The 26,923-nt window shown below is 38.4% G+C and overlaps 1 protein-coding gene across 2 annotated transcripts in view; it reads left to right on the forward strand.

Annotated features, from left to right (window-relative positions):
- LOC126215103 (oocyte zinc finger protein XlCOF6-like) overlaps positions 1-26,431 on the forward strand; it is a 147,959-nt gene extending 121,528 nt beyond the window's left edge. For both annotated transcript variants that reach the window (XM_049941754.1, XM_049941753.1), the window contains one exon: positions 26,156-26,431. In XM_049941754.1, coding sequence (XP_049797711.1) covers positions 26,156-26,192 — 37 coding nt within the window. In that variant the 3' untranslated portion in view covers positions 26,193-26,431. The remainder of the gene's footprint in view (positions 1-26,155) is intronic.
- Positions 26,432-26,923: the final 492 nt, after the last annotated feature.

Below are 26,923 nucleotides of genomic sequence, written 5' to 3' on the forward strand. Positions count from 1 at the left end.
TTCATCACTCTTTCGTCGCCTAATGCCAGAAAATGGAGGCACTGGCTCTGAAATCTTGCACATTTCATTAACTTTTATGTGTGTTCCCTCACTGCCATTTGGCGAGTAGATTTTTTTTATTTATTCAGTTGTACTACCTTTTCATTCCATGTAGGCTTTCATGACCGGCGTCTTCATCAGTAAACACTTCCGGGCTAAGTTGCCGTGGTCGATCTGTAGAACTTCTTCTCCCTGACGTTTCGTTCTCAACTACGGAGAACATCTTCCGAGGTGAGTCATCGACTCACCTCGGAAGATGTTCTCTGTAGTTGAGAACGAAATGTCAGGGAGAAGAAGTTCTACAGATTGACCAAGGCAACTTAGCCCGGGAGTGTTTACTGATTTTGTTGTTGTTGTTGTTGTTGTTGTTGTTGTGGTCTTCAGTCCAGAGACTGGTTTTATGCAGCTGTCCATGCTACCCTATCTTGTGCAAGCTTCTTCATCTCGATGTACCTACTGCAACCTACATCCTTCTGAATCTGTTTAGTGTGTTCATCTCTTGGTCTCCCTCTACGATTTTTACCCTCCACACTGCCCTCCAATACTAAATTGATGATCCCTTGATGCCTCAGAACATGTCTTACCAACCAGTCCCTTCTTCTAGTCAAGTTGTCCCACAAATTCCTCTTCTCCCCAATTCTATTCAGTACCTCCTCATTAGTTATGTGATCTACCCATCTAATCTTCAGCATTCTTCTGTAGCACCACATTTCGAAAGCCACTGTTTATTGTCCATGTTTCACTTCCATACATGGCTACACTCTGTACAAATACTTGCTGAAAAGACTTCCTGACGTTTAAATCTTTACTCGATGCTAACAAATTTCTCTTCCTCAGAAACGCTTTCCTTGCCATTGCCAGTCTATATTTTATATCCTCTCTACTTCGACCATCATCAGTTATTTTGCTCCCCAAATAGCAAAACTCCTTTACTACTTTAAGTGTCTCATTTCCTAATCTAATTCCGTCAGCATCACCTGATTTAATTTGACTACATTCCATTATCCTCGTTTTGCTTTTGTTGATGTTCATCTTATATCCTCCTTTCAAGACACTGTCCATTCCATTCAACTGCTCTTCCAGGTCCTTTGCTGCCTCTGACAGAATTACAATGTCATCGGCAGACCTCAAAGATTTTATTTCTTCTCCATTGATTTTAATCTCTACCCCAAATTTTTCTTTTGTTTCCTTTACTGCTTGCTCAATATACAGATTGAATAACACTGGGGATAGGCTACAATCCTGTCTCACTCCCTTTCCGACCACTGCTTCTCTATCATGCCCTTCAACTCTTATAACTGCCATCTGGTTTCTGTACAAATTGTAAATAGCCTTTCATTCCCTGTATTTTACCCCTGCCACCTTCAGAATTTGAAAGAGAGTATTCCAGTCAGCATTGTCAAACACCTTCTACAAATGCTAGAAATGTAGGTTTCTCTTTCCTTAATCTATCTTCTAATTAAGTCATAGGGTCAGTACTGCTTCACTTGTTCCAACATTTCTACAGAATCCAAGCTGATCTTCCCTGAGGTCGGCTTCTACCTGTTTTTTCATTCATCCGTAAAGAATTTGTGTTAGTGTTTTGCAGCTGTGACATATTAAACTGATAGTTCGGTAATTTTCAAGCAATTTTGTTATTGAGTTAATAATGCTCAGCTACATCTCTCTAAGTCCAAGTGTGATCCATTTTGAGTTTATTTTTCTGTTAACTTGAGAAGACTTAATAGATAAAGGTTAGAATTTTCATTAATTTAAGTTCAAATTATTGAAATATCCTTTCACTTGTCTTGAAGTCCGACCCCGGTAGCTGAGTGGTCAGCATGACAGAATGTCAGTTCTAAGGGCCCGGGTTTGATTCCCGGCTGGGTTCAAGATTTTTTTCCATTCAGGGACTGGGTGTTGTGTTCTCCTAATCATCATCATTTCATCCCCAACAACGCGCAAGTTGCTGAAGTGGCATCAAATTGAAAGACTTGCATCCGGCGAATGGTCTACCCAACGGGAGGCCCTAGTCACACGATATTTGCATTTTACTTATCTTGAATACTTGTTCTGGTTTCATCGGATAGAATTATGTTTCGGATTGCAGAATCGCTTCCACAGTTTTGTATACATCTGTGCACTTCAGTAGATTTAAAAACGGACACACACAGTCTCCATCACAAACACATTTATTGTGATGATAGGTGGGACGGGTGTTTTAACTCTGCAAACATCAGCTGTTACAGTTACAAGACTTGTTCCATTGACCATCACCAACTACGGTCATCATATGAGGGTCTGATGATGGTGAAAAACTGACTGAAACCAGTTACTATCAAAACAAATGTTTTTGTTGTCAAGATTGTGTTCATTTTTAAAGCACTTTTTACCAGACCATTGTTCTCAAAGAGAAATGTTCTCAAAAATTACTTCACTAAATGAAATATCACAGACTGCTTGTTTGCAAATAATCTTTTCTGCTAATCACATCCAAGTGATAAAAGGTCCAGAATACACTACTCTATGAACATGCTCCACATAATACGACGTCTCCTGCCAGTACTGTTTACCAAAGATAGTGCAATACAAAGCTATTTCACTAATTTCATTGGTAACAATTTAACAGAAAAGAATTTCACTTACAGCACAATTCTGATGTACCATTCTCAAAGATTTCAATGATGATAATGATGATGATGATAAAAATGACAATAACAATAATAAGTATAAATTTAACCAATTACATATAAAAATACAAACTATGCATGCCAATTTTGAAGCAGTTTAACTTAAGTGCAAAACATGATTTGCATATGCATTTGGCATTGATTCTAATGTTAGCATGCTTTAAATTTAATGTAAGTTATAAATATAGTTGTATATATTCTATGTGAAGTTTTATTGGGTTGTTTTGTATGCTAATCTAGTGTATTGTAAGAATTGCATACTGTAAAGTAGCTATAGTAGATTACTGTTATCAACAGTATGCATTTTACACAATTTGTTGAGACTGCAGAACAGCACCCACAAGAAATATTCCATTATATCACGTTCTTCAGTAGATAATGAGAATGTAACATTGATCAATTTCATTACAAACTGCAAGTTCTCTGATTGTGCTCTAACAGACGAACCAATTGATACAGTGATTCAGTAAATAGGGTTTCCCACAAATATGAATTTCTGCACCTGTAAACCCTCACTTGATCTGTGATCATGATAAAGATATTAATGACAGAATGAGGTTTTATATGAAGATATTTGTTGAACATTAATGGATAGCATTTCGTACCTTTGAGACCGACCTCCTATATTTAATTTACTTAGTTCTAAATTTGTGATTGTTGTTATTTTGTTACAGCATAGACCACTGTTACATTTTTCCATGTATGTTCCATTCGTGTTTTATGAGCTGTTTTTTAACTGTCGTTTTGTGATTGTTTTTTGTTATAGCATAGACCCCTGTTACATTTTTCCGTATGTGTTAGATTCATGTTTTATGAGCTTCTACCTGAAAAGCATAAATAAATTGTTAAATAGTGGTAAAGTATTGTACGATGAGTAGAAAAATCTTGAATTTTGCCCTGAAAAAATTCAAAATTTTGTAACTGGGTGATGGCTTTCATTTTTCTAAGGAAAACTTTGCTTTTACCATGACAACTGTAATACGAATAAGTGGAAAAAAATAAAGAATCTTAGTCTGAAACTTAAATATATACACACACAAAAAGTTAAACAATTGCTTTGAATCTGCACATTGGTTTTCATTCTCAGCATTCCACTTTGCTCTTATCAGTCATCTAAGATGAGACTTCATTATGCATTAATAAAGTAAAGATAAATTAGTGTAAATATCTGTCATGAGAATGAGATCACAGTTAACAGATTTGATTTATAAATACTAAATACATATGCAGTTATTCCATTTCTGGTAATTTTTTAACGGTAGATACTGCAACAACAAGATACTGAAAATAAAGTCTGTCCTAAATAAATGGGCTTTGATATCAGTGGTACACACATTCAGTCACAGGAAAATATACTTTTATTTCAAATCATAAATAAAGCACAACATACATTAAAAATGGTTGCCCTGCACTTCCATGCATTTTTGTATTTGTGAAATATTCAAAATCACTTTACACAGAACTGTAACATTATTGATTTTCTTCAATACACAAATATGTTTTTGTATTCCATGTAACCAAGAGAGGGATTTACTGCATTCTATGAGAGCTTGTTTTTCAGTATTTTAATGCTTATACAAAATTATGCCAAGATCTTTTTCTTATACTCATATTTTTTAAACTTTTTATTGAATAGGGAAATTGGACTTGACCAGGGAGAAACTGTTTCAAGAACAAATTGGTTGATATGAGGATGGACTGTGACTTCTTAAGGTTTAATTTAAGACCCAGGTTTTGTGTTCATTGTGATACCGAGCAGATCATGACTCATACCCGACAAGGGAGGAGCAAAATGCTCAGGGCTGGCACTTATATGCAGCGGGATGTCATCAGCGTATCAGTGGCAGCTACAAAAATGCAGTGCAGATGGAAATATTGTTGATCTCTTCTTTTGGTCATCAAGCTGAAGACCGGGTTGAACACCACAGTGCTTTATGAGGCACAGTCTCTTTGTAGGTGATATGCCCCATTGCCTTCCTCCGATCTTTAAACTGACTTACCCAGCCAATTATGGGGGGACCTACTGTTCTACATGAACTCCGAACCGTGGTGTAACTTGGCATCTTTCACATTAGCAATCTACATCTGCACATGTATTCTGCAAGCAACTATACATTGTGCAGTGGAAGGTACCCTGTGCCACTGCTAGTCATTTCCTTTCCTGTTCCACTCAGAAATAGAACAAGGGAAAAAGACTGTCTGTATGCCACCATATGTGCCCTAGTTTCTCGTATCTTATCTTCATGGTCTTTTATGTGAAATGTATGCTGGCATCAGCAGAATCATTCTGCTGCCTGCTTTGAATGCTGGTAAATTTTTTAAACTGTGTTCCTCAAAAAGAACATCGCCTTCCCTCAAGGGATTCCCATTTGAGTTCCTGAAAGCTCTCTGAGACACTTGCGTATTGTTGAAACCTACTGCTATTAAGTCTAACAGGTTGCCTTCTAATTGCTTTGATGGCTTCCTTTAATTCAACCTGATACACATCTCAAACATTCAAGCAGTACTAAAGAGTAGGGGAAAGAACAGATTTATAGACTGATAATTGTCCTCCACAGCAAACTTGCAGCAAGTAATGAGAACAGATCAAGGCTTATACTGTTTGCAGAATCTAGAAATTTGGTAATAGGATCCACACTGTTCCTGCATAAAGAAATACATAAGGGAACATGGACCTCACTGGATGGAAACACAGTAAATCAGATCGACCATGTGTTGTTAGATGTGAAACACAAATCGGACCTATTGGATGTGAGGAGTCTCAGAGGCCCAAACATAGATACAGATCATTTTCTGGTATGGAACGGGTGAGGGCAAGGATATCTAATGCAGCGAAAGGACACTGACCCAGGGCACAAAAATATAACACAACAACTTTAGAATCAGTGGAAGTTAGAGAACAGTATAAGGAGAAGATAGCTTGGATTCTAAAAAATGTTGGAGAATATAACAACATCGAAGATTAGTGGGAAGCGATAAACAAGACGGTGTAGACATCGGCAAGAGAGATACTTGGAATTGGGGCAAAACAAGTAAGACCATCATGGTTTGATACTGAATGCGAAATAGCAACTGAAGAAAAGAATGAAGCATATAGAAGGACATTGCGATCACACTGTACGAGGAGGATAGTAGAAGAATACAAAGATAAATGGAGGATTGAAAAGAGGACTCACCAAAGAAAGAAGAGAGAATGGATGAAAGCAACTGTCAAAGAAATGGAGCTCATGAGAAGCAAAAATGAAATTAGAAAATTCTAGAGAGAGGTGAATGTGGCACAGAAGCCTTTTGGTAGTAAAACAAGCTTAACAAAAGATGAGACGGAATATAATAAGTGAAGAGAAAGGAATACGCGAAAGATGGTGCAGGCATTTTGATAATCTCCTCAACCCTAGAATAACTATACCAGGGAATCTAATAGAAACGAATGGGGAAGAGGACCCAGGCAACAGCACTGACCCACCAAATATAGAAGAAGTGAAAACTGCCACAAAGAAACTGAAAAACAGCAAGGCGGCAGGGACAGACGGTACAGCAGAACTGTTTAAGCAAGGAAGCAGAGAGCTGGAATGGAGCCTTCTTAAACTGGTCACCAGAGTGAGGAAAGAGGAGAAAATGGAAAGAGGGTATCATATGTCCCATATACAGGGTGTTCCACTAAATGTGCTTGCCTCTGTAAGTTACAAAGTAATAGGCGACTAAAATATTTATTGCGGTAGGTCACCATAAGAAACATTACACTGTCTGCAGAGCTATGAACATAGTTTATTGTGTTATTATCTAAAGAGCTACAGCAAAAAGATACAATTTTTTAAATGGAACAATAGTTGTTTCTATCAAGCACTGAAATCAGTAATACCAGCCTTGTATACACCAATTTAAATTATATTCCTATCACCTTTAGTTGGGGAGCTACAACTCTTAAAAGTTTCAGAGGCAGATACCACACATGATGCGCATAATGCAATGCAGCTTCTAAATGCCAATTTGTAACGTCGCCAGTGTCACGGAGTGAGAAGCTTCCTCGATGCACTGTCAGACTGCCAACTGTCGCCACACACAGCTGTATACCTGACAGTTCAAGCCACACAAACAAACGGGGCTCAATATTCCACAGTTACTGACATCGGATGAAGATGGCATACTCGAACAACGAGTACGTTGACATGTTGCTGATGCTCGGCGAGTGCCGACATGATGCCATTCCAGCAGCCATGACGTACGCCGTGAGATATCCTAGGTGAAGAGCTCTGGCAGCCATTACGTTCTTGCGCACCGAACGACGACTTTGGGAAACAGGCAGCTTGGTAATGCGCCGCAGTAACAGATGAAGAACTGCAAGAAGTGAGGAGATGGAGGTGTTTGTTTTAGCTGCAGTACACCACGATCCTCATGTCAGCTTACGAGCCGTTGCTGCAGTCGCTGGTGTCAGTCTCACATCTGTGTGGCATGTACTACACGGCCACAGGTTTCACCAGTACTGCCTATCAGTGACCCAGGAGCTGCATGGGAACAATTTCCGTGCAAGAGTTACATTCTGTGAATGGGCCATGCATAATTTCATGTTGGAGTCTTTTACAAGGTGTTATGTTCTCTGATAAGTCCACGTTTACAAGTTATGGTGCAGTGAATCGCCATAACATGCACTACTGGGTTGCGCGGTGGGTACAACTTGTCGAACATCAACATAGGTGGTCTATTAATGTATGGTGTGGAATCCTTGGGTATGAAATCGTCGGTCCACACTACATCCCAGGTACAAGGACAGGTGAGTTATATAGCGTGTTTATAGGTGACAGTTTGGGTTGTCTCCTTGAACATGTGGGTCTACACACAAGAGTCCATATGTGAATGCAGCATGATGGTCACCCAGCCCATTCTGTGTGTGCTGTTGTGCAAGAACTAAACAACAAGTTTGCAGGAAGGTGGTTGGGGCGTCATGGTCCTCATTCATGGCCCACAAGATTGCCTGATTTAACACCATTAGATTTCTTTTTGTGGGGATATCTAAAGGATCATGTTTATGTCACTGAGCCCACATCCCCAGATGATCTAAAATGGCACATCGAGGACACATGTTGCTCCGTGACACCAGCAATGTTACATATCTACATAAATGATCTTTTGGGTAGGGTGGATAGCAATGTGTGACTGTTTGCTGATGATGCTGTGGTGTACGGGAAGGTGTCGTCGTTGAGTGACTGTAGGAGGATACAAGATGACTTGGACAGGATCTATGATTGGTGTAAAGAATGGCAGCTAACTCTAAATAGAGATAAATGTAAATTAATGCAGATGAATAGGAAAAAGAATCCTGTAATGTTTGAATACTCCATTAGTAGTGTAGCACTTGACACAGTCACGTCGATTAAATATTTGGGCGTAACATTGCAGAACGATATGAAGTGGGACAAGCATGTAATGGCAGTTGTGGGGAAGGCGGATAGTCGTCTTTGGTTGATTGGTAGAATTTTGGGAAGATGTGGTTCATCTGTAAAGTGGTTCATCTTATAAAACACTAATACAACCTATTCTTGAGTACTGCTCGAGCGTTTGGGGTCCCTATCAGGTCGGATTGAGGGAGGACAATTCAAGAGGCGGGCTGCTAGATTTGTTTCTGGTAGGTTTGATCATCACGCGAGTGTTACGGAAAAGCTTCAGGAACTCGGGTGGGAGTCTCTAGAGTAAAGGAGGCGTTCTTTTCGTGAATCGCTACTGAGGAAATTTAGAGAACCAGCATTTGAGGCTGACTGCAGTACAATTTTACTGCTGCCAACTTACATTTCACGGAAAGACCACAAAGATAAGATAAGAGAGATTAGGGCTCGTACAGAGGCATATAGGCAGTCATTTTTCCCTTGTTCTGTTTGGGAGTGGAACAGGGAGAGAAGATGCTAGTTGTGGTACGAGGTACCCTCTGCCATGCACCGTATAGTGGATTGCGAAGTATGTATGTAGATGTAGATCCTTTAGAAAGTTCATTGCATTGTGCATTCAAGAACATGGAGACACATTTGAACATCTCATTTAAATCAACTTCCCACCACCAGAACATCCATCACCCATCACACAGCCATGTATTATGTACAGTGTGTGGTATCTGCCCCTGAAACTTTGAAGGGTTCTAGCTCCCAAACTAAAAGTGATAGGAATGTAATTTAAACTGATGTATACACAGCTCGTGTTACTGAGTCCAGTGCATGATAGAAACAAGTATTGTTCCATTTAAAAAAAATTATCTTTTTGCTGTAACTCTTTGAATAATAACACAATAAACTATGTTCATAGCTCCGCAGACAGTGTAATGTTTCTTACGGTTACCTGCCACAATAAATATTTCAATCGCCTATTACTTCATAACTTACAGAGGTAAACACATTTAGTGAAACACCCTGTATAAGAAAGGAGGTCAGATGGAGTGTAGCAATTACAGAGGGATCACACTACTAAATCTGGGATATAAAATATTCTCTAATATATTATTCAACAGACTCCTCACAATCATACAGAGGGAGATGGGCCGTATCAATGTGGATTTCTTCTCGGGTCATCAACTATAGATTAAATATTCACCTGAAGACAAATCCTGGAAAAAAACAAATGAATGCGGGGTTGGCACGCATCGTCTCTATATAGATTTCAAAGCAGCTTATGATAGCATAAATACGGAACAGTTATATCAAGCTCTATATGAACTGGGAATCTCGAGAAAATTGGTAAGACTGGTGAGAGTGACAATGAGCGAAACACGAGGTAGTATAAGAATAGGAGGAATGAAGTACAATACATTGAGTATTAAAAACAGAGTGTGATAAGGGGATGCATTGGCATTTCTTCTCTTTAATGGCACCCTGGAGAGGGTGATGAGAAATGCAAACCTTCTGAATAGGGGAACGATCTTCTATAAATCAGTGCAGATTCTGGCCTACACGTATGACATAGATATAGTAGCAAGAACCCAAAAAGCAATGGAAGAGGCATTTATGACTCTCGAACAGGCTAGTAGGAACATGGGGTTAGTTATTAATGAACAAAAATATATATATATATATATATATATATATATATATATATATATATATGGCAGCTGGAAAAGCACATAGAGAAAATATGCCAAATGCAATAACAATGGACAATTATATGTTTGAGAAAGTTGAACATTTCAAGTACCTGGGCTCGACAGTTACCCAACTAAATGATACCTCCTATGACATTAAGCAGAGATTAATACTAGTCTATTTTGCCCCAACAAGACTGCTATCCTCGAGGCTCCTGACTCATACCACTAAATTAACTATCTTTAAATCACTTATATGACCAGTGCTTGCATATGCCTCTGAAACCTGGACATTAACAACTAAAGATATTGAAATACTGGATGCATTTGAAAAAAAGGTACTCAGACAAGTTATCAGCCCAATGTGTGAAAGAAGAAGATGGAGGAGGAGATACAACCTTGAGTTGTGTATCGTGTACAAAGACCAACCCATCAGAAGGATAGTGAAAACATCCAGACTGAGGTGCATGGGACATGTGGCTCACATGAATGATACAGAAGTACCAAAAAGAATATTACAAGGAAAGCCAGTAGGGCAGAAAGGACGTGATCAGCCAAGAGCTAGATGGGAAGATGGAGTAACTGAAGATCTTAGGGCGATGGGCTATAGAAACTGGAGAGTATTGGCAAAGGACCAAGAGAAATGGAAGGAAATTGTAGAAGAGGCCAAGGCTCATCGTGAGCTGTAGAGCCAAGAAAGAAGAAGAAGTTCTTCTGTATGGCACTGAAACATGGACTTTGAAGAAGAAAGACAGAGAAAGGCTGGAGGCTTTTGAGATGTGGATGTGGGAGAGGATGGAAAGAATAAGTTGGAAGCACAGAGTAAAAAACGAAGAGGTGCTGAGAAGAGTGGGAGAGAAAAGACAGTTGCTAGATGTAATAAAAAGAAGAAAAAGAAATTGGATTGAACATATATTAAGAAAGAATGATGGACTGATAAAAACAGTTTTAGAAGGTTATGTAGAAGGGAAAAGGAAGCGAGGAAGAAAGAGATTTCAGATACTGGATGATGTGTTCGCCTCCTTAGCTGGGTGGTAACATGCTCGCCTCCCATGCAAGCGGACCAGGGTTCGTTTCCTGGCCGGATTGGAGATTTTCTCCACACAGGGACTGGATGTTGTGTTGTCCTCATTATCATTTCATCCTCATCACCGGCGTGCAAGTCGCCTAATGTGGCATTGACTGAAATAAGACTTGCACTTGGTGACCGAACTTCCCCGGATGGGGCCTCCCAGCCAAGATGCCATACGCTCATTTCATTTACTGGATGACGTGATGGACAGTACAACATACAGCATCATTAAGAAGAAAGCAATGGATTGGGGAAAATGGAGTGGCAAAGGACCTGCTAATGTAGCAGAAAACTGATGCTGATGCCATTCATCACAACAACTAGAAATTTTGTCATCTTGTAACCTTGTATTATTGGAAGAGGTGAAAGAAGTGATAATTGCCAGATGAAAATCGAAGTAGTGAGGTCACTATCAAAGAGAGTAAAAAAAGGATAATGGAATGTTATCAAATGAAATTAATCATTGTTGAAGGAATTAGACTAAGAAATGAGATACTAAAAGCAGTAGATGAGTCTTGCTGTTTCGGCTATGACATAACTGATAATAGAAAAAGTAGTGTGGATATAAAACTGATGCTGGTAATAGCAAGGAAAGCAAGTCTGAAAAAGGAGAGACATCGAACACTGATTAAAAGTTTAAGTGTTTTGGAGGCTTTTTTGAAGGCATTTGTCAGAAGTGTAACCTTGTACGAAAGTAAAAAGTAGACAGTGAAGAGTGTAGGTAAGAAGAGAATGAAAGAAGCTTTTGAAACATGATGCTACAGAAGAATGCTGAAGATTATTTGAGTAGGTTGAATAACTAAGAAGTGGTACTGAATGAAATTGGGGAAAAATGAAATTTTTCCTGAGAGAATCAGTCAAGACATGACACATGCTGAGGCATCAGGGAATCATTACTTTAACAAAGGTGGGAAGGGACAGGGTGGTATAACTTATGTAGCAAGACCAAGGTAAGAATACACTAGCACATTCTAATGGATGCAGCGTGCAATAGTTATTTAAAGATACAGAAGTTAGCACAGGATAGGCTAGCATGTAGAGCTGCATCAGACCAGTCTTTGGGCTGAAGACAATACCAACAACAACAACAAGAAAAGCAGTGAGCCAAGAGCTGACCCCTAGTGCACTCTAGTGAGATAGTTTCAATGGCGATTCCTCCAACCCATAGACAATTCATTTACATCTGTTTTTAAGGTAGATATCAAATGATGGTAATTACACTGTTTGAGAAATTCAGAGCTGCGTCAGACCAGTAAGTAATATACTGAAATTAACACTTATCAGAAACCTGGCCAAAATCAGGCTGTGTAAAGTGGCCACGTCATGCTCATCTGTGGTGTTTTGTATGTTTCTAGTCACTTTGATTAATGCATTGCTGTGCTATGGTTTTCTGGAAACCTGATTAATATTGAGCATGAATGTTGTAAGTTTTGAGATTGCAGCTATACATGTACTCCAAGGCTGCAGGTACATGCTGATTGGTATATATGGTTTTGGTGATTTCTTGTTACTGTACTTGGGTTTTGGTTTAATCAAGCTTTGCTTTTACTTAGGAGAGAGAGACTGAAAATATCTGTAAGAAATGCTATTGTGTTACCAACATCATTGGTAATCATAATTATGCTCACTCCATCTTTACTTCTAATCTCAGAAGAGATCCACATGATTTTCTTCCATGCTGTTGTGTAAATATGTTTTATGCATCTGTTCCTAAGGGTCTATCTTGTAACTAATATATAATTTATCATAAATTGAGAACTGACTACATCTGAAGAAAAGTCATTTTATTCATCTTCAAAGATTTTTTAAAATGTCAAATTTTACCTTTCATAAGCACAGTTTTTTCCATAATGGTGCAAGATTTTATAAGCTGCACACTGTAGCCTGTGAAAAAAAAAAATTAACATTTATATCTTGTTAATTTTCTTACACCAACTGCTAATCACAACTACTTCCTGCTTTGGCCTAACACTGGTCCATGTATAGAAAAGTAATAATTCATAATGATGGATTCATCATAAGGGTTAAAACTTTTGTAGTATTTTAATAAAAATTACGTACACACAAAAACATTACAGTAATGAAGAAAATACTTGACACAATTTGTTTTCTTGTACAATTTCTTTTCTATACAAAATTTCATAAAGTATTGATTTTGTACAGTTGCTTTTAAAATATGCAAATTCCTGTTATGTATCTTAATGTCTCTGATTACTAACATTTACAGAGGTTTCAATGTTAAAGCTACTATATATTATGTGATGCAACCAACTTTTGTAAACCATGTTAAAGATTATTATCTATTGAACTATTTACGTCTTGAATAATTGGTCATGGCATTAAGCATTGTTGTTCTACAACTTCTGTAATTTTGCATATCTTGCACACAAACTGTATTGTGTGAGTGAATTATTATCTATCTGGATTAGAAATTATTGTTTCAACAAATTTGAAATGTGTGAACATGAAATCCCAAGTTATCATAAAGTTGCAAATGAAGCAGTGTTACTAGCTTTGTTATTTACAGGACATTCACTTATTCCAAGTAGTATTAGATAATGAATAATAAATGTGAAAGTAATAAAGACAGTAATAAATGTAAGATAATATAATAAAAGATACTATATATTGAGTAATTTGCTAAAGACAGTATATCATCTGCCCCTATATGAATCTAAGGCTGTTATATTACATTACAAAAGACTGGGCATGGCTGATTGTGGTGTTGCAAAGATTTTGCTTAACACTGTTAACACAGTTTTCGTGCCACATAAAGTACATTTGTTGTATTTTGCTTTCATCTTCTATGTACAGTGTCCTGTTTATTTGTTGTTTGGTTGAATTTCCTAGTCAGATATGCAGCTTTACTTTGACTGTATGTTGAGGAGCACGTTTTTCACAAACTGCAATAAATCTGTGACTGAATTCCTGGACTTCATTGTCTAATGTTAGTTTATTGCTTGTACCCTCTTCCAGAGTATCTAAACAGTCCTTTCATAGGGTGTCATGATTGCTCTGCTTTAAGTTTCTGTACATTATAACTGCAAATTATCTTCTGGCAGTCACATGAAGTATATTAAGATTATCATATCGCAGGCAGAAAGGCCTGGATCTGAAGTCTGACTGGCATTGTTTCTGTAGGGTGTATGACACTGGATCCATAAATATAATACCCATACTGTTGGAATGAAACAATCTCCTTCAACTCTCTGTGGAGTGAGATCTTAGCTGCAGATCTACATTTGTCTCTTCCACAACAGTAACATATTCATACTGTGACATGAGCATGGACAATGCTCATTGGAAGGGTAATATCTTGCAAACTTTTAGTGCTTTATATAGTCTATTCTAAAGAAAATTTTCTGATACGATCTACTTATTTTGAGAAACAAGAACTCTGCTTCTCTTTTGCCATTAGCATCTGATCTTCAGTTTTAATTTACAGCAAACAAATGCACCTATGCTACCCCCACAATGAGTTACATGATCAATCTTTAAAATCAGATTACCTAAGAGAAGAACAGAGTCAGAGGATATACTTGGATTGAGCCACACATTTGGGATGAGGATTTCTTGGAAGTTTAGTATGTAGTCATAAGACTTGTCAATGTGAGCTGTTAACAATGTTCGTGACAAGCAACTCAAGGTAAGTCATGTTACAGCTGCCTGCAGGGGGACCACCTCTGCTACCAATACTTTTCCCACAGAACTAGAACAATCACCAGCATTCACCATACTTGACATTCTTCAGTGGTGACCAAAATTATGGTCTTCCAGGCTGTAGACTGTGATTGTCTGCCTGGCTCAGTGAATGTTGAACTGGCTAAAAGAGTGTGTCGAAATGGACCAGGTGGGCTAGTGACAAGCTGCACTTGTTAATATTGCTAATAATATATGCCACTACAAAGGCTGTCTGTCACGTACATATACATCCATACTCTGCAAAACTACTGAGAGGTGAAAAAGATGAAAACATAAGTTGCCAGGTTCAGATGGGATCCCAGTTTGCTTTTACAGAAAGAATGCTTCGGCATTGGCATCTTACTTAGCTTGTGTCTATCACACAGCTGTCCCCCTGTGAAAAGTCCCAAGTGGCTAGAAAAATGAGCAAATGACTGCTTTCTATGAGAAGTGAAAAAGAAAGGCACTGCAAAATTATAGACTGATGCGCTTAACATCGGTTTGGTGCAGAATTCTTGAGCTTGTTCTGAGTTCAAGTACAATAAGTTTCTTTGAGACTGAAGACTTTCTGTCCACAAATCAGCATCGATTTGGAGGAGGCGCTTGACAATGAAGTCATTGGATAAGGATGGAGAAGGAAAGCAGCTGTGCTCTTTCAAAGGAACCATCCTTTCATTTGTCTTAAATGATTTATGGAAATCATGTAAAACTTAAACGTGGATGGCCATAATCTGGTTTCAAAGACTGTCCTCCTGAATGCGAGTCCATTGTGCTAACCCCTGTTCTACACTGCTCGGCATATAGAAAGCTCCATCCGTTATACCAAAATACTCAGAAGGTATCCCCAAACAACCTTAGAGAGTTTGTCGGATGAGTTTTTGTTTACCTGGTATATAGGTATCTTGTTTTCATCTTTTGATGTTTGAAAAGAACAGAAGGGAAGAAAATCTCTCCTGGAAGAAGAGAACTATTAAGTAGGAAAGTGAGATTTCATGGCAAACAACAATAGGAATATGATACAATGTGACAAAATAAACAGATCTGTTCAGAAATGTCATAGGGAGAATGTGAGAACATACGGTGAAAATATTGTAAGAGTAACAACCGGAAACAATTAAAAGTATGTAGAAAAACAGAAACTAAGCTGGAAGATGGCACAGTAACTAATTACAGAGAGAAAATTTTACTACTATGCAATGCTTCTGTAAATGTTTATAGTTCAAAGGATAAATCACAAACATAAGTAGTTAATAATGAAGCTAATTACATTTAAGTATTAAGCTAGATGAGGTGTATGAAGTTATTAGAGGGATGAAGAAAATTCATTTCATCTCGCTACAAAATGCTACAGCTAGGTATTTGTGTGAGTTGACCAGTTTCGTTTGTGATTCATTGATACTATAATACTATGAGAAGGAAAGTTGCTACTCACCATATAGCGGAGATTCTGAGTCGCAGATACGCACAACAAAAAGACTCTCACAAGTAAAGCTTTTGGCCATTAAGGCCTTCGTCAACACACACACACACACACACACACACACACACACACACACACACACACACACATTCCATCCTGGATTTTCCATTGTTTGATTTCTTTGATATTATAGTCGTTCAAAAATGTGGATTCATTCAATAAGCCACATTTCTACTCCTTAAATAACATTTTATTTCTTGTCTGTCAACTGACTCCATGTATACACATAATGCACATACCATGCTTACACAAAATTATCAGTTTAGTGTTCATGCATTACTTTCCATGTTCTGATTAATTCACAGTAAACTGTAGTTTACTATCTGTTGATTCCAGTGGAATTGTTAGATTTCCATAGAACATTTTCCATTAGGATAAATCAGTAATTGAAATTTTTCCATTATCAGGTAATCATCAGAATGATGTGAACTAATAACAGTTTATTCACAATAGACCTAAATCAGTGGATAGGCCTCATTTTCTGCTTTTCAGTAACTAGTTTATTTATTTTGAAAACTTGCTAAGTAATTAATTATTGATAGTTAAAGTTTTGCCTCATTCAAAAACACTTTCATCATTTGACCCCCGTAAGCTTATTTATTTCCCAGATTTGCTATTACACTTTTATTGCTGGTACCCTAATTTTTCTGAACCAGATAATCCATTTTTTTGCATACAGTCAAACAAAAATACTACATGATACAACATAATGACATTCCAACTAATTTTGTTCCTTATCCATACTAATATTATAATGCAAAAGTAGCTCCGCCTGTTACGTTTTTACAGCTAAACCACTGAACATATTTTGATGAAATTTCGTATGGAGATAGCTTGAATCCTGAGGAAGGCAATGGGTTACTTTAGAAAGTAAAAAGAAAGGCCCCCTAAGAGTGTGAAGTAGAGAATGAACATGCTTTTTTGGGTCAGTAAACATAACCTACGTTTTTGTATAATGCCATCATCATTTTGTTTGGGCCTTTGTCCCACCACTGCAACATGGGGTTGGCTGTGTTATAATGGGTTTGGCAATGGTAGTGTCAGCGGTGGCAGGACGCCCTTCCTGTCACCACCCCGCACCCCCCTGGGACAGAATTGGTGTATCCCAGCTGTTTGCATCCAGTGTAAGCCATGAGAGAGTGTGAACATTTTCAAATGTCTGGAAGACCTGGAACTGTGGTGGGACGTGGGGAACAGCCTGGTATTCACCTAGTGGGATGTGGAAAACCACCTGAAAACCACATCCAGGCTCGCCGGCACACCAGCCCTCGTCGTTAATCAGCTGGTGGATTCAATCTGGGGCCAGTGCGCCTATCCGAGCCCAGGAAGAAGCACATTAGTGCCCTCGGCTAACCTGGCAGATAATTTTGTTGTATAATGTATGGATTGTATAAGGTATACCTACTGCAACAGCACGATGAATAGATGTATGTTCCTACCCAAATCGCTGCTCAGGAGCAAAACTGCCTCTACACTGTGTCGTGTATCGGGGCAGTTATGGTGGAGGTGTGACGGTGCATGCCATGAGGGCAGCTAATGTTATTGCATGTACAGTAGCTTACTTACTCACTTCCACTCATCATAACAAAACTACTGATATGCAAGTGCAGCTGCGGGTAACAGCTACTATTATCATAAACTAAAATATAATTACACATTTCACAGGATATCCATACGCACATTTTTATATACAGATGGAGAATGAGCATTCAACAGCTTGAATTGAATTGTCTAACAGCAAGGGTCCTAACACGGCTCACTGGGACATACCCAAAGTTACTTCTACATCTGCCGATGACACTCCATCTCAGATAACTTGTTACATTTTCCTAGCCAAAAAATCCTTAATCCAGTTATAAATTTTGTTTGCAACCCATATGGTCATACTTTTTACACTAAACGTGTGTGGTATTGAATCAAATGCTTTTTGGAAACCAAGACATACTACGTTGACCTAGCTGCTTTGATCCGTGGCTTTCAGTATTCCTTGTGAGAAAAGTGCAGGTGAATTTCGTATGGTCACTTTTTTTTTTGAATACATGCTGGATGGCATACTCTTGGAGATACCTCATTATATTTCCACACAGAATATGTTCTACAATTCTACAATAACTGGGTGTCAACAGTACTGAATGTTAGTTTTGTAGATCAATTCTGCCACCCTTCGTGTGCATTCATGTGATTTTTGCTTCCTACCACATACTGGGCACACTTCTTTGCTTCAGGGCTCTATGAAAGATTATAATTAACTCTGCCACTAGTAGAATCTAAAAGGGATTCCATAAACACCTGGAGCTCTGTTCAGTTTCAACTGTTTTTGCTGTTTCTCAGTGCCACTGACACTAATATCTCTTTAATTAATCTTTTCATTGGTTCATAAATAAAATTGGGACAATACTCCCATGTTTTAATTTGTGAAGGAACATTTGAAAACAGAGTTAAGCATTTCTACTTTTATATTGCTACTCTCAATTTTAGTTCCTGTCTTGCCCCTGTGTGACTAGATTCTGACTTTGGTGCTAACAGCCTTTACATATAACCAGAATTTATTTGAGTTCTGTGAAACATTTTTCAACAATATTCTGCTCTGGCAGGCATTGAAGGCTTCTGCATTGCCCTCTTGACAACTACAGGGCTATTACAAATGATTGAAGCGATTTCATAAATTCACTGTCACTCCATTCATTGACATATGGTCACGACACACTACAGATACGTAGAAAAACTCATAAAGTTTTGTTTGGCTGAAGCCGCACTTCAGGTTTCTGCCACCAGAGTGCTCGAGAGCGCAGTGAGACAAAATGGCGACAGAAGCAGAGAAACCATATGTCGTGCTTGAAATGCACTCACATCAGTCAGTCATAACAGTGCAACGACACTTCAGGACGAAGTTCAACAAAGATCCACCAACTGCTAACTCCATTCGGCGATGGTATGCGCAGTTTAAAGCTTCTGGATGCCTCTGTAAGGGGAAATCAACGGGTCGGCCTGCAGTGAGCGAAGAAACGGTTGAACGCGTGCGGGCAAGTTTCACGCGTAGCCCGCGGAAGTCGACGAATAAAGCAAGCAGGGAGCTAAACGTACCACAGCCGACGGTTTGGAAAATCTTACGGAAAAGGCTAAAGCAGAAGCCTTACCGTTTACAATTGCTACAAGCCCTGACACCCGATGACAAAGTCAAATGCTTTGAAGTTTCGGTGCGGTTGCAACAGCTCATGGAAGACGATGCGTTCAGTGCGAAACTTGTTTTCAGTGATGAAGCAACATTTTTTCTTAATGGTGAAGTGAACAGACACAATGTGCGAATCTGGGCGGTAGAGAATCCTCACACATTCGTGCAGCAAATTCGCAATTCACCAAAAGTTAACGTGTTTTGTGCAATCCCACAGTTTAAAGTTTACGGCCCCTTTTTCTGCTGCGAAAAAAAACGGTTACAGGACACGTGTATCTGGACATGCTGGAAAATTGGCTCATGCCGTAACTGGAGACCGACAGCAATGACTTCATCTTTCAACAGGATGGTGCTCCACCACACTTCCATCATGATGTTTGGCATTTCTTAAACAGGAGATTGGAAAACCGATGGATCGGTCATGGTGGAGATCATGATCAGCAATTCATGTCATGGCCTCCACGCTCTCCCGACTTAACCCCATGCGATTTCTTTCTGTGGGGTTATGTGAAAGATTCAGTGTTTAAACCCCCTCTACCAAGAAACGTGCCAGAACTGCGAGCTCGCATCAACGATGCTTTCGAACTCATTGATGGGGACATGCTGCACCGAGTGTGGGAGGAACTTGATTATCAGCTTGATGTCTGCCGAATCACTAAAGGGGCACATATCGAACATTTGTGAATGCCTAAAAAAAACTTTTTGAGTTTTTGTATGTGTGTGCAAAGCATTGTGAAAATATCTCAAATAATAAAGTTATTGTAGAGCCGTGAAATCGCTTCAATCATTTGTAATAACCATGTAAACATGTTTTGTGTACCATCTCACTGTCTATTTACAGACTTTATGCTCTAGTCTCTGTTCCTTTAGAAGTTTCTTATACTGACTGTATACCACAGAAGGTTCAAGTCATTAACAGAATTATAGAATTTAACACTGAGCATAAATTTCCGCTTTCTCTGAGATTCATAGATTTTGAAATAATTTTAACATGGGGTCCACAAAATCTATACCAAATACCCTTGAAAAGAAAGGCCTTGGCTCAAACTGTGTTAATAACTAAGGAATACCCAGCTGTAAGCATCATTAGACTTCATCTGGATAGTGAGACATTCAGTATCAAAAGAGGAATCCAGCAGGAAGGTTCAGTTCCATCAGAAGTGTTCTCTTCAGCCCTAAATGAACTTTTCAGGTAATTAAAGGGAGAAAACAATGAAGAAACATATTAAATGCACATATTTGAATGAATACTGTTTTTTTGATGGCACTGTATTGTCTAGCTGTAGTAATTTCAGCAACTAAAAAATAACTTACTACAGCAAGATTAAAAGTGGGCTTCTTAAGTAATATGATCCAGTATGTATTCCTCAGTGGCTAGTGTTCATCAAAGACAAAGGTATCACCGGGAGTGCCACAGGGAAGTGTGACAGGACTACTACTATCATCTATATACCCAAATGATCAGTAGACAGGGTGAGAAGCAATCTGTGGCTATTTCCTGATGATGCTGTGGTGTACGAGAAGGTGTTGGTTGAGTGATTGTAGGAGGATATAAGGTGGCTTATATAAAATTTCTAGTTGGCATGGCTAGCTCTAAATGTGGAAAAATGTAAGTTAATGCAGATGAATAGGAAAAATAACACAATGATGTTCAAATACAACATTTGCTGCTTGTCACAGTAACACTGATTAGATACCTAGGCAAAATGGTACAATTTGATATGAAATGGAATGAGAATTTAAGGATTGTAGTAGGGAAGGTGAATGGTTGACTTAGGTTTATTGGGAGAATTTTAGAAAAGTGTGGCTTATCTGTAAAGGAGACAGCATATAGGACTTGACTGCAAACTATTGTTGAGTACTATTCTAGTGTTTGGGATGCCCACCAGGAAAATGTAGCTGCAATTCAGAAGTGGGCCACTAAATTTGTTACCAGTAAGTTTGTTACCAGTAGGTTTGAACAATGTGGAAGTATTATGGAGATGCTTCAGGTACTCATACACAAGTTCTCTTCCTTTAAAGCAAAATTGTGTTTCACTGTAAATAAATCATAATATTATTATTATTAACAAGACATAGGTGTGGTGCGACTCCAATCATTTGACATGTGTTTATTCGATTAGCTGTCATCAGGTGAATCATCATTTTGCTTTTGATTTCATTATTTAGAAATTAGGCCAAATGTTATTAATGGCCGCGTGGGATTAGCCAAGCAGTCTAAGGCACTGCAGTCATGGACTGTGCGGCTGGCCTCGGCGGAGGTTCGAGTCCTCCCTCGGGCATGGGTGTGTGTGTTTGTCCTTAGGATAATTTACATTAAGTAGTGTGTAAGCTTAGGGACTGATGACCTTAGCAGTTAAGTCCCATAAGATTTCACTCGCATTTGAACATTTTCTTGTTATTAATATTTATCGAGTGACCTTTTATTCCTGATGAGAAATAAATGTTATGGGTTACAGCTTCCAATAGTTTATTCCAAGATACCACCTGATGGTGGAGACTTGTTAGAAATAAATAGCTCTTTGAATTGATTAAGTTGTCTTAACTGCAGCAGTGGCCCAAAAAATCTCAGTCCTGTCTCCAAGTTATCATGGTGAACTGCCCGGAGCCGACAAGTCCAAATCAGGCTGCCTGCATCTCACAGTTTCATGAAGATGATTAGAACCACTTGGTAGTAATCCTCATTTTCATTAGTACCTTCTGGGGCATATTTGTTATGGACCATGCCATTGGAGTCAAAGAAGAGTCAGCATGATTTTCATGTTGCTGCAGATCTGCCTCATTTTTTGGGTCTCGGAAATGACGAATGATTCCACCGCAATGAATGCAACTTTCTTTCTGGGTTGTAGCCAGTGATCACTGTGTTAAGAATGTTGAGATAACTGTTCACAGTATCCAGCATGTCCTGTACAATCTTCAAATTGAGTTGCTTCTGCTCAGTTTTTACCAACTTTGGCACCATTTTGCTGAGATACTCCTGAGGTCCAAATATTCCATTAAAATGGAGTGAATGGATCCAATACTAATTTTAACCTTATCTGAAAGTCCTCTGCTAGTGATTTGCATCACCAGGATCCTTACGTGATCAATAACAACCTCATTTGCAGATGTTGAGGGCCTACCTCAATGTGGTTCACTCCTCACTGAGTCACTGAGCAGCACAGTACTTCACTCCATCATGTCCTTGAGAATCTTTAGTCTTAAGTGACTTAATTATTGACTCAATCTCACCCTTGTCAGTGTCACACAAGAGTATTTCAGACATCAGTCTTGGAAAAGCATCTTTCAAAAGAATTATATGATCCCCTCTAGAAACTGCGTTTTTATTTAATTCACTATTGTTCAATTCTTTTATCTTGGAGGTTCGCGCATGCCCGCCCAGACGCGGGAGATTGCTGCGTTGCCAGTTGTACGCGCCAAGAGAAGCAGCACCATAATCTAGTTCGCAAACTTACGTTTAGAGGGGGAGCGCGCAGGTTATGAAGTAGAGCCACCACGGCCAGATTAACCCTTTGCTGCTACAGAGACGTGCTCCCCGCATTCCACGATGTGCGTGATTTTGTCATCATTGCACTGCTCGCCTGTGCAGACACATGGTGTTTCCACTGCTTTGACACACTTTATCATTCGATTTCACAAAAACTATTTGACCCAAAAATTTGATTTTTACACATCATCTTGACTGATACCGTCCCCCCATAAATGACTTAATTTTGTTTCGATGTTCAACGCAGTTATTGTGCAGCACTAGATGTAGTAAACCATTGCACGAAATTTTGAAGAGTTTGCAGGGGTAAAAGTCCATAGAGTGTACTTTCCGTATGGTTGATTTTAGTTGCCACTAGAAATTTCAAAAAATTACATTCAAACAAATGAAATTCATGAAGTAAGACACTTCTATATTGTTTTTAAATAAAGAAAATATGAAGTGCTGATCTAGGTTTGAACTCAGATCCTTTCAATTAGCAGCCATACACTTTAATGATTACACTAACGCAGCTCGTCATTCAATATACCTCCTGGAGGACTTTAAATATCACGCAAAATACCGACAAACACTGTTGGTATGATTATGAATTACTCACGTTTCGTCGAAGTACAACAGGAAATAAACAATTACCACTGTTCTTTATTGCGAAAAAGCGGTTAGTGAGAATGATACAAACACCTTTCCTTGCTATCGCCTGAATTAGGAGGCTTATTGCTTGTTTGGTTTAATTAATTAATAGAATATGAAGCAATTGGTCTAAAGAATGCTTTTTCCAAACTTTCTATAAAAGAAAGTCTGCTATCAAGACATTGCTTTTGTTCTATTACTTTATTTATGACTGAACGTTTCTAAAACTGAAGACACTTGTCCATGCTCTGCACTGCAGTCGAACTCTGGCAACGTCGTTCTCTGTTCATTGGCTGACTGTGTTTTGTGATGTCAGATGCGCAGAATGAACCTAAAATCGGCCGCCGTCATAAATGACGCGCACTTTAACAGTGCTCAGAAAATGATTTATATCGTCGACCTAATACTGCTGACCAGATACTTCCTTCACAACTGACCATATGGTTTTAATTTTATCCTGTGAATTAGGTATTTTTTGCGTTTCATATGCTCTTTATCTTCCTAATAATATTTTTAAGCACTTTACAGTACTGTTTGTAATGGCCTACTGTAACTTAATTGTGGTCACTTCCAACATTTTAATATAATTCCCACTTCGTTCTAGATAATAATCTTATCCCACTAGTCAGCTATCCAGGCTGCCTTTTACTGCTAGTACCCTGCTTAGAGTGTTCTAAAGGAAAGCAAATCTCAAAGAGCATGAGAACTGTGTTAAGGAAAGCATTATATTTGTCACCTATGTTATCAGCACTATAAACATCCTTGGAAGAGCAGTTGAACGGAATGGACAGTGTCTTGAAAGGAGGATATAAGATGAACATCAACAAAAGCAAAACGAGGATAATTGAATGTAGTCAAATTAAATCGGGTGATGCTGAGGGGATTAGATTAGGAAATGAGACACTTAAAGTAGTAAAGGAGTTTTGCTATTTAGGGAGTAAAATAACTGATGATGGTCGAAGTAGAGAGGATATAAAATGTAGACTGGCAATGGCAAGGAAATCGTTTCTGAAGAAGAGAAATTTGTTAACATCGAGTATAGATTTAAGTGTCAGGAAGTCGTTTCTGAAAGTATTTGTATGGAGTGTAGCCATGTATGAAAGTGAAACATGGATGATAACCAGTTTGGACAAGAAGAGAATAGAAGCTTTCGAAATGTGGTGCTACAGAAGAATGCTGAAGATAAGGTGGGTAGATCACGTATCTAATGAGGAGGTATTGAATAGGATTGGGGAGAAGAGAAGTTTGTGGCACAACTTGACTAGAAGAAGGGATCGGTTGGTAGGACATGTTTTGAGGCATCAAGGGATCACAAATTTAGCATTGGAGGGCAGCGTGGAGGGTAAAAATCATAGAGGGAGACCAAGAGATCAATACACTAAGCAGATTCAGAAGGATGTAGGTTGCAGTAGGTACTGGGAGATGAAGAAGCTTGCACAGGATAGAGTAGCATGGAGAGCTGCATCAAACCAGTCTCAGGACTGAAGACCACAACAACAACAACATAAACATCCTGCCACTTTTTTTCCTTAATGAGGTTTAAAAGACTCTATATTGCCATGTGGCATGTTCTCATTTTATCATATAGGATGGGTTCCCAGTCTTATAATTGTGTCTCCTTATCCTATTCCAAGATTATTTGGATTCATGTACAGTATATTTCCTTGTTAAATTAGTTGTTTATTTCTGCAGGATTATGACCTGACTGACTCTTCATGATGCTTTTGACATCAGTGTGTAATGTCCCCACAGAAAATACCCTATACCACGCACCAATTAATCATTGTCAATCAAACCATCCACATTCATTCACTTTGGAAAAGTATCTGATCTGATTTTCTCGTAACATATGCGGCGACAGCTAGATGACGCCAAAGTATTTTCTAGCGCGTTTATTCTTTGAAATAACAGAGATGCATATATGCATTCTCCATGGTTGTTAGAGTGGAAACTAGGACAGTTTCTGGAGTAGGGATTGAGGGATTGACGTATTTCTGAGAATTACATATTCTGATTTTCTTCTCGCTAAATCGAGCGAATTAACTTTTGTGCCACTAGCGGTTTGTTTGAATAGAAAGAGAGTGTAAACGGAAAATAATTAAGATGTGGAATCACCGGAGATCTGGACATGTAACGGAGATGGATTTAATACACAATTTCCTTCATAAATAAGGTTTGTGACTTTTTGTTCCGGAGTGAATGAATGAATGAGTTTTTTCTGAACCATTTGATGATCACGTTGGCCCTGTAATTAGTGGGGAAGTTTCAGCTGTGTCGAAGAGAGCCTGCAATCACTGAGTCTGTGTTAAATCATCCAAAAAGGCTTCGTACACATCTGGAATTCGCAATCTTTCGTAAAAGGAACAAATTATCCACACGATTGATTCTCCCGACTGAATACAGTGTTTAACAGTAATAATAAATGTAAAGATCTCTTACAGCAAGGCAGCCAACAAATGGGAGGCCCTTACTTTACTGTATAGATTTATGTGTGAAGGTGAAGGGATCTTAAAGGCAACAGATACACGTCTATACAGACAAGACATTACACAAAGTTAGTGGCTAGCTGCTTTCATCATCTATTCGTAGAGGAAGGGACAACAACTTATTATTATCTTGTTAAAAGTGCCTTAGTCAGGTTGCTTCTTAAAATGAATGAATGTTTCTGGATGATGGTTAGGTACTGTTCAATCTACATTTACAGTTTGCATGGTGGGTTACTTTAAAACCAGGAAGTTGCTATACATAAAATGCTGTAAATTCGATTGTGATGTATGTTCATTTTACTCATGGAGTAACATTTTTTAAACTGTATATTACTTTGTACAGAATTTTTCTAAGGCGATTTCTTTTTCTGCTTATTTACAGATCTGAGATGGTTTTAATAAACACTGATACTGTCTAACAGTTCAGTATGGTGAAAATCAATATTGCCAACATAAAGAAACTGTCACTCAATCACACTTGCAGCTTGATGAGGAATTCATTTGTTCATCGTGTTCCATAGATAATACCAACAAGGAGAAATGTCAAGGTTGTGTAATGAGTGAAGGTATACATTAACAAGACAACCAAATCAAAAAAATTATATTCACAATTAACCAACCCTATCAAACAACGAAAACTAACCCTATATAGTGTCAGACAGTCATATGTCAATAAAGTTTTAGTTCCTAAATAAAAGTTGTATACTTTTTAAACAGCCCTTGTATCTTAAACAGTAACATATGTAATTGCATGAATTGAGCGTCTATCTCCACTTCTTAACTTGAATCCAACAGAGAAAATCTGGATGGTTTGTTGCTGCTAGTAGTCTCCCCAGCCCCTTGCCGAATTTTGCAAGAATAATTCCATTCATTTCTGATAGAGCCTGTGGACCATCATTTGCATCACACACCACTATATTGATGCTCAAGGTACTCACACTGTATATTTAGGACTAAATTTTCATATTTTATTTGTATGATGTTACATTCTCATACATATTATATGTGCATTATCACATTTAACACACAGTTTTCTCTAATTTTGTCTGTGATTTATGGTATAAATAACATTAGTTATTAGCAAATTACTCACTACTTTGTGATAGCATTGGTATACGACGATGAGCACCTTATTAGAACTTGCTAAACA

This window comes from Schistocerca nitens, chromosome 12 (assembly GCF_023898315.1).
Source record: "Schistocerca nitens isolate TAMUIC-IGC-003100 chromosome 12, iqSchNite1.1, whole genome shotgun sequence".
Taxonomy (NCBI): Eukaryota; Metazoa; Arthropoda; class Insecta; order Orthoptera; family Acrididae; genus Schistocerca; species Schistocerca nitens.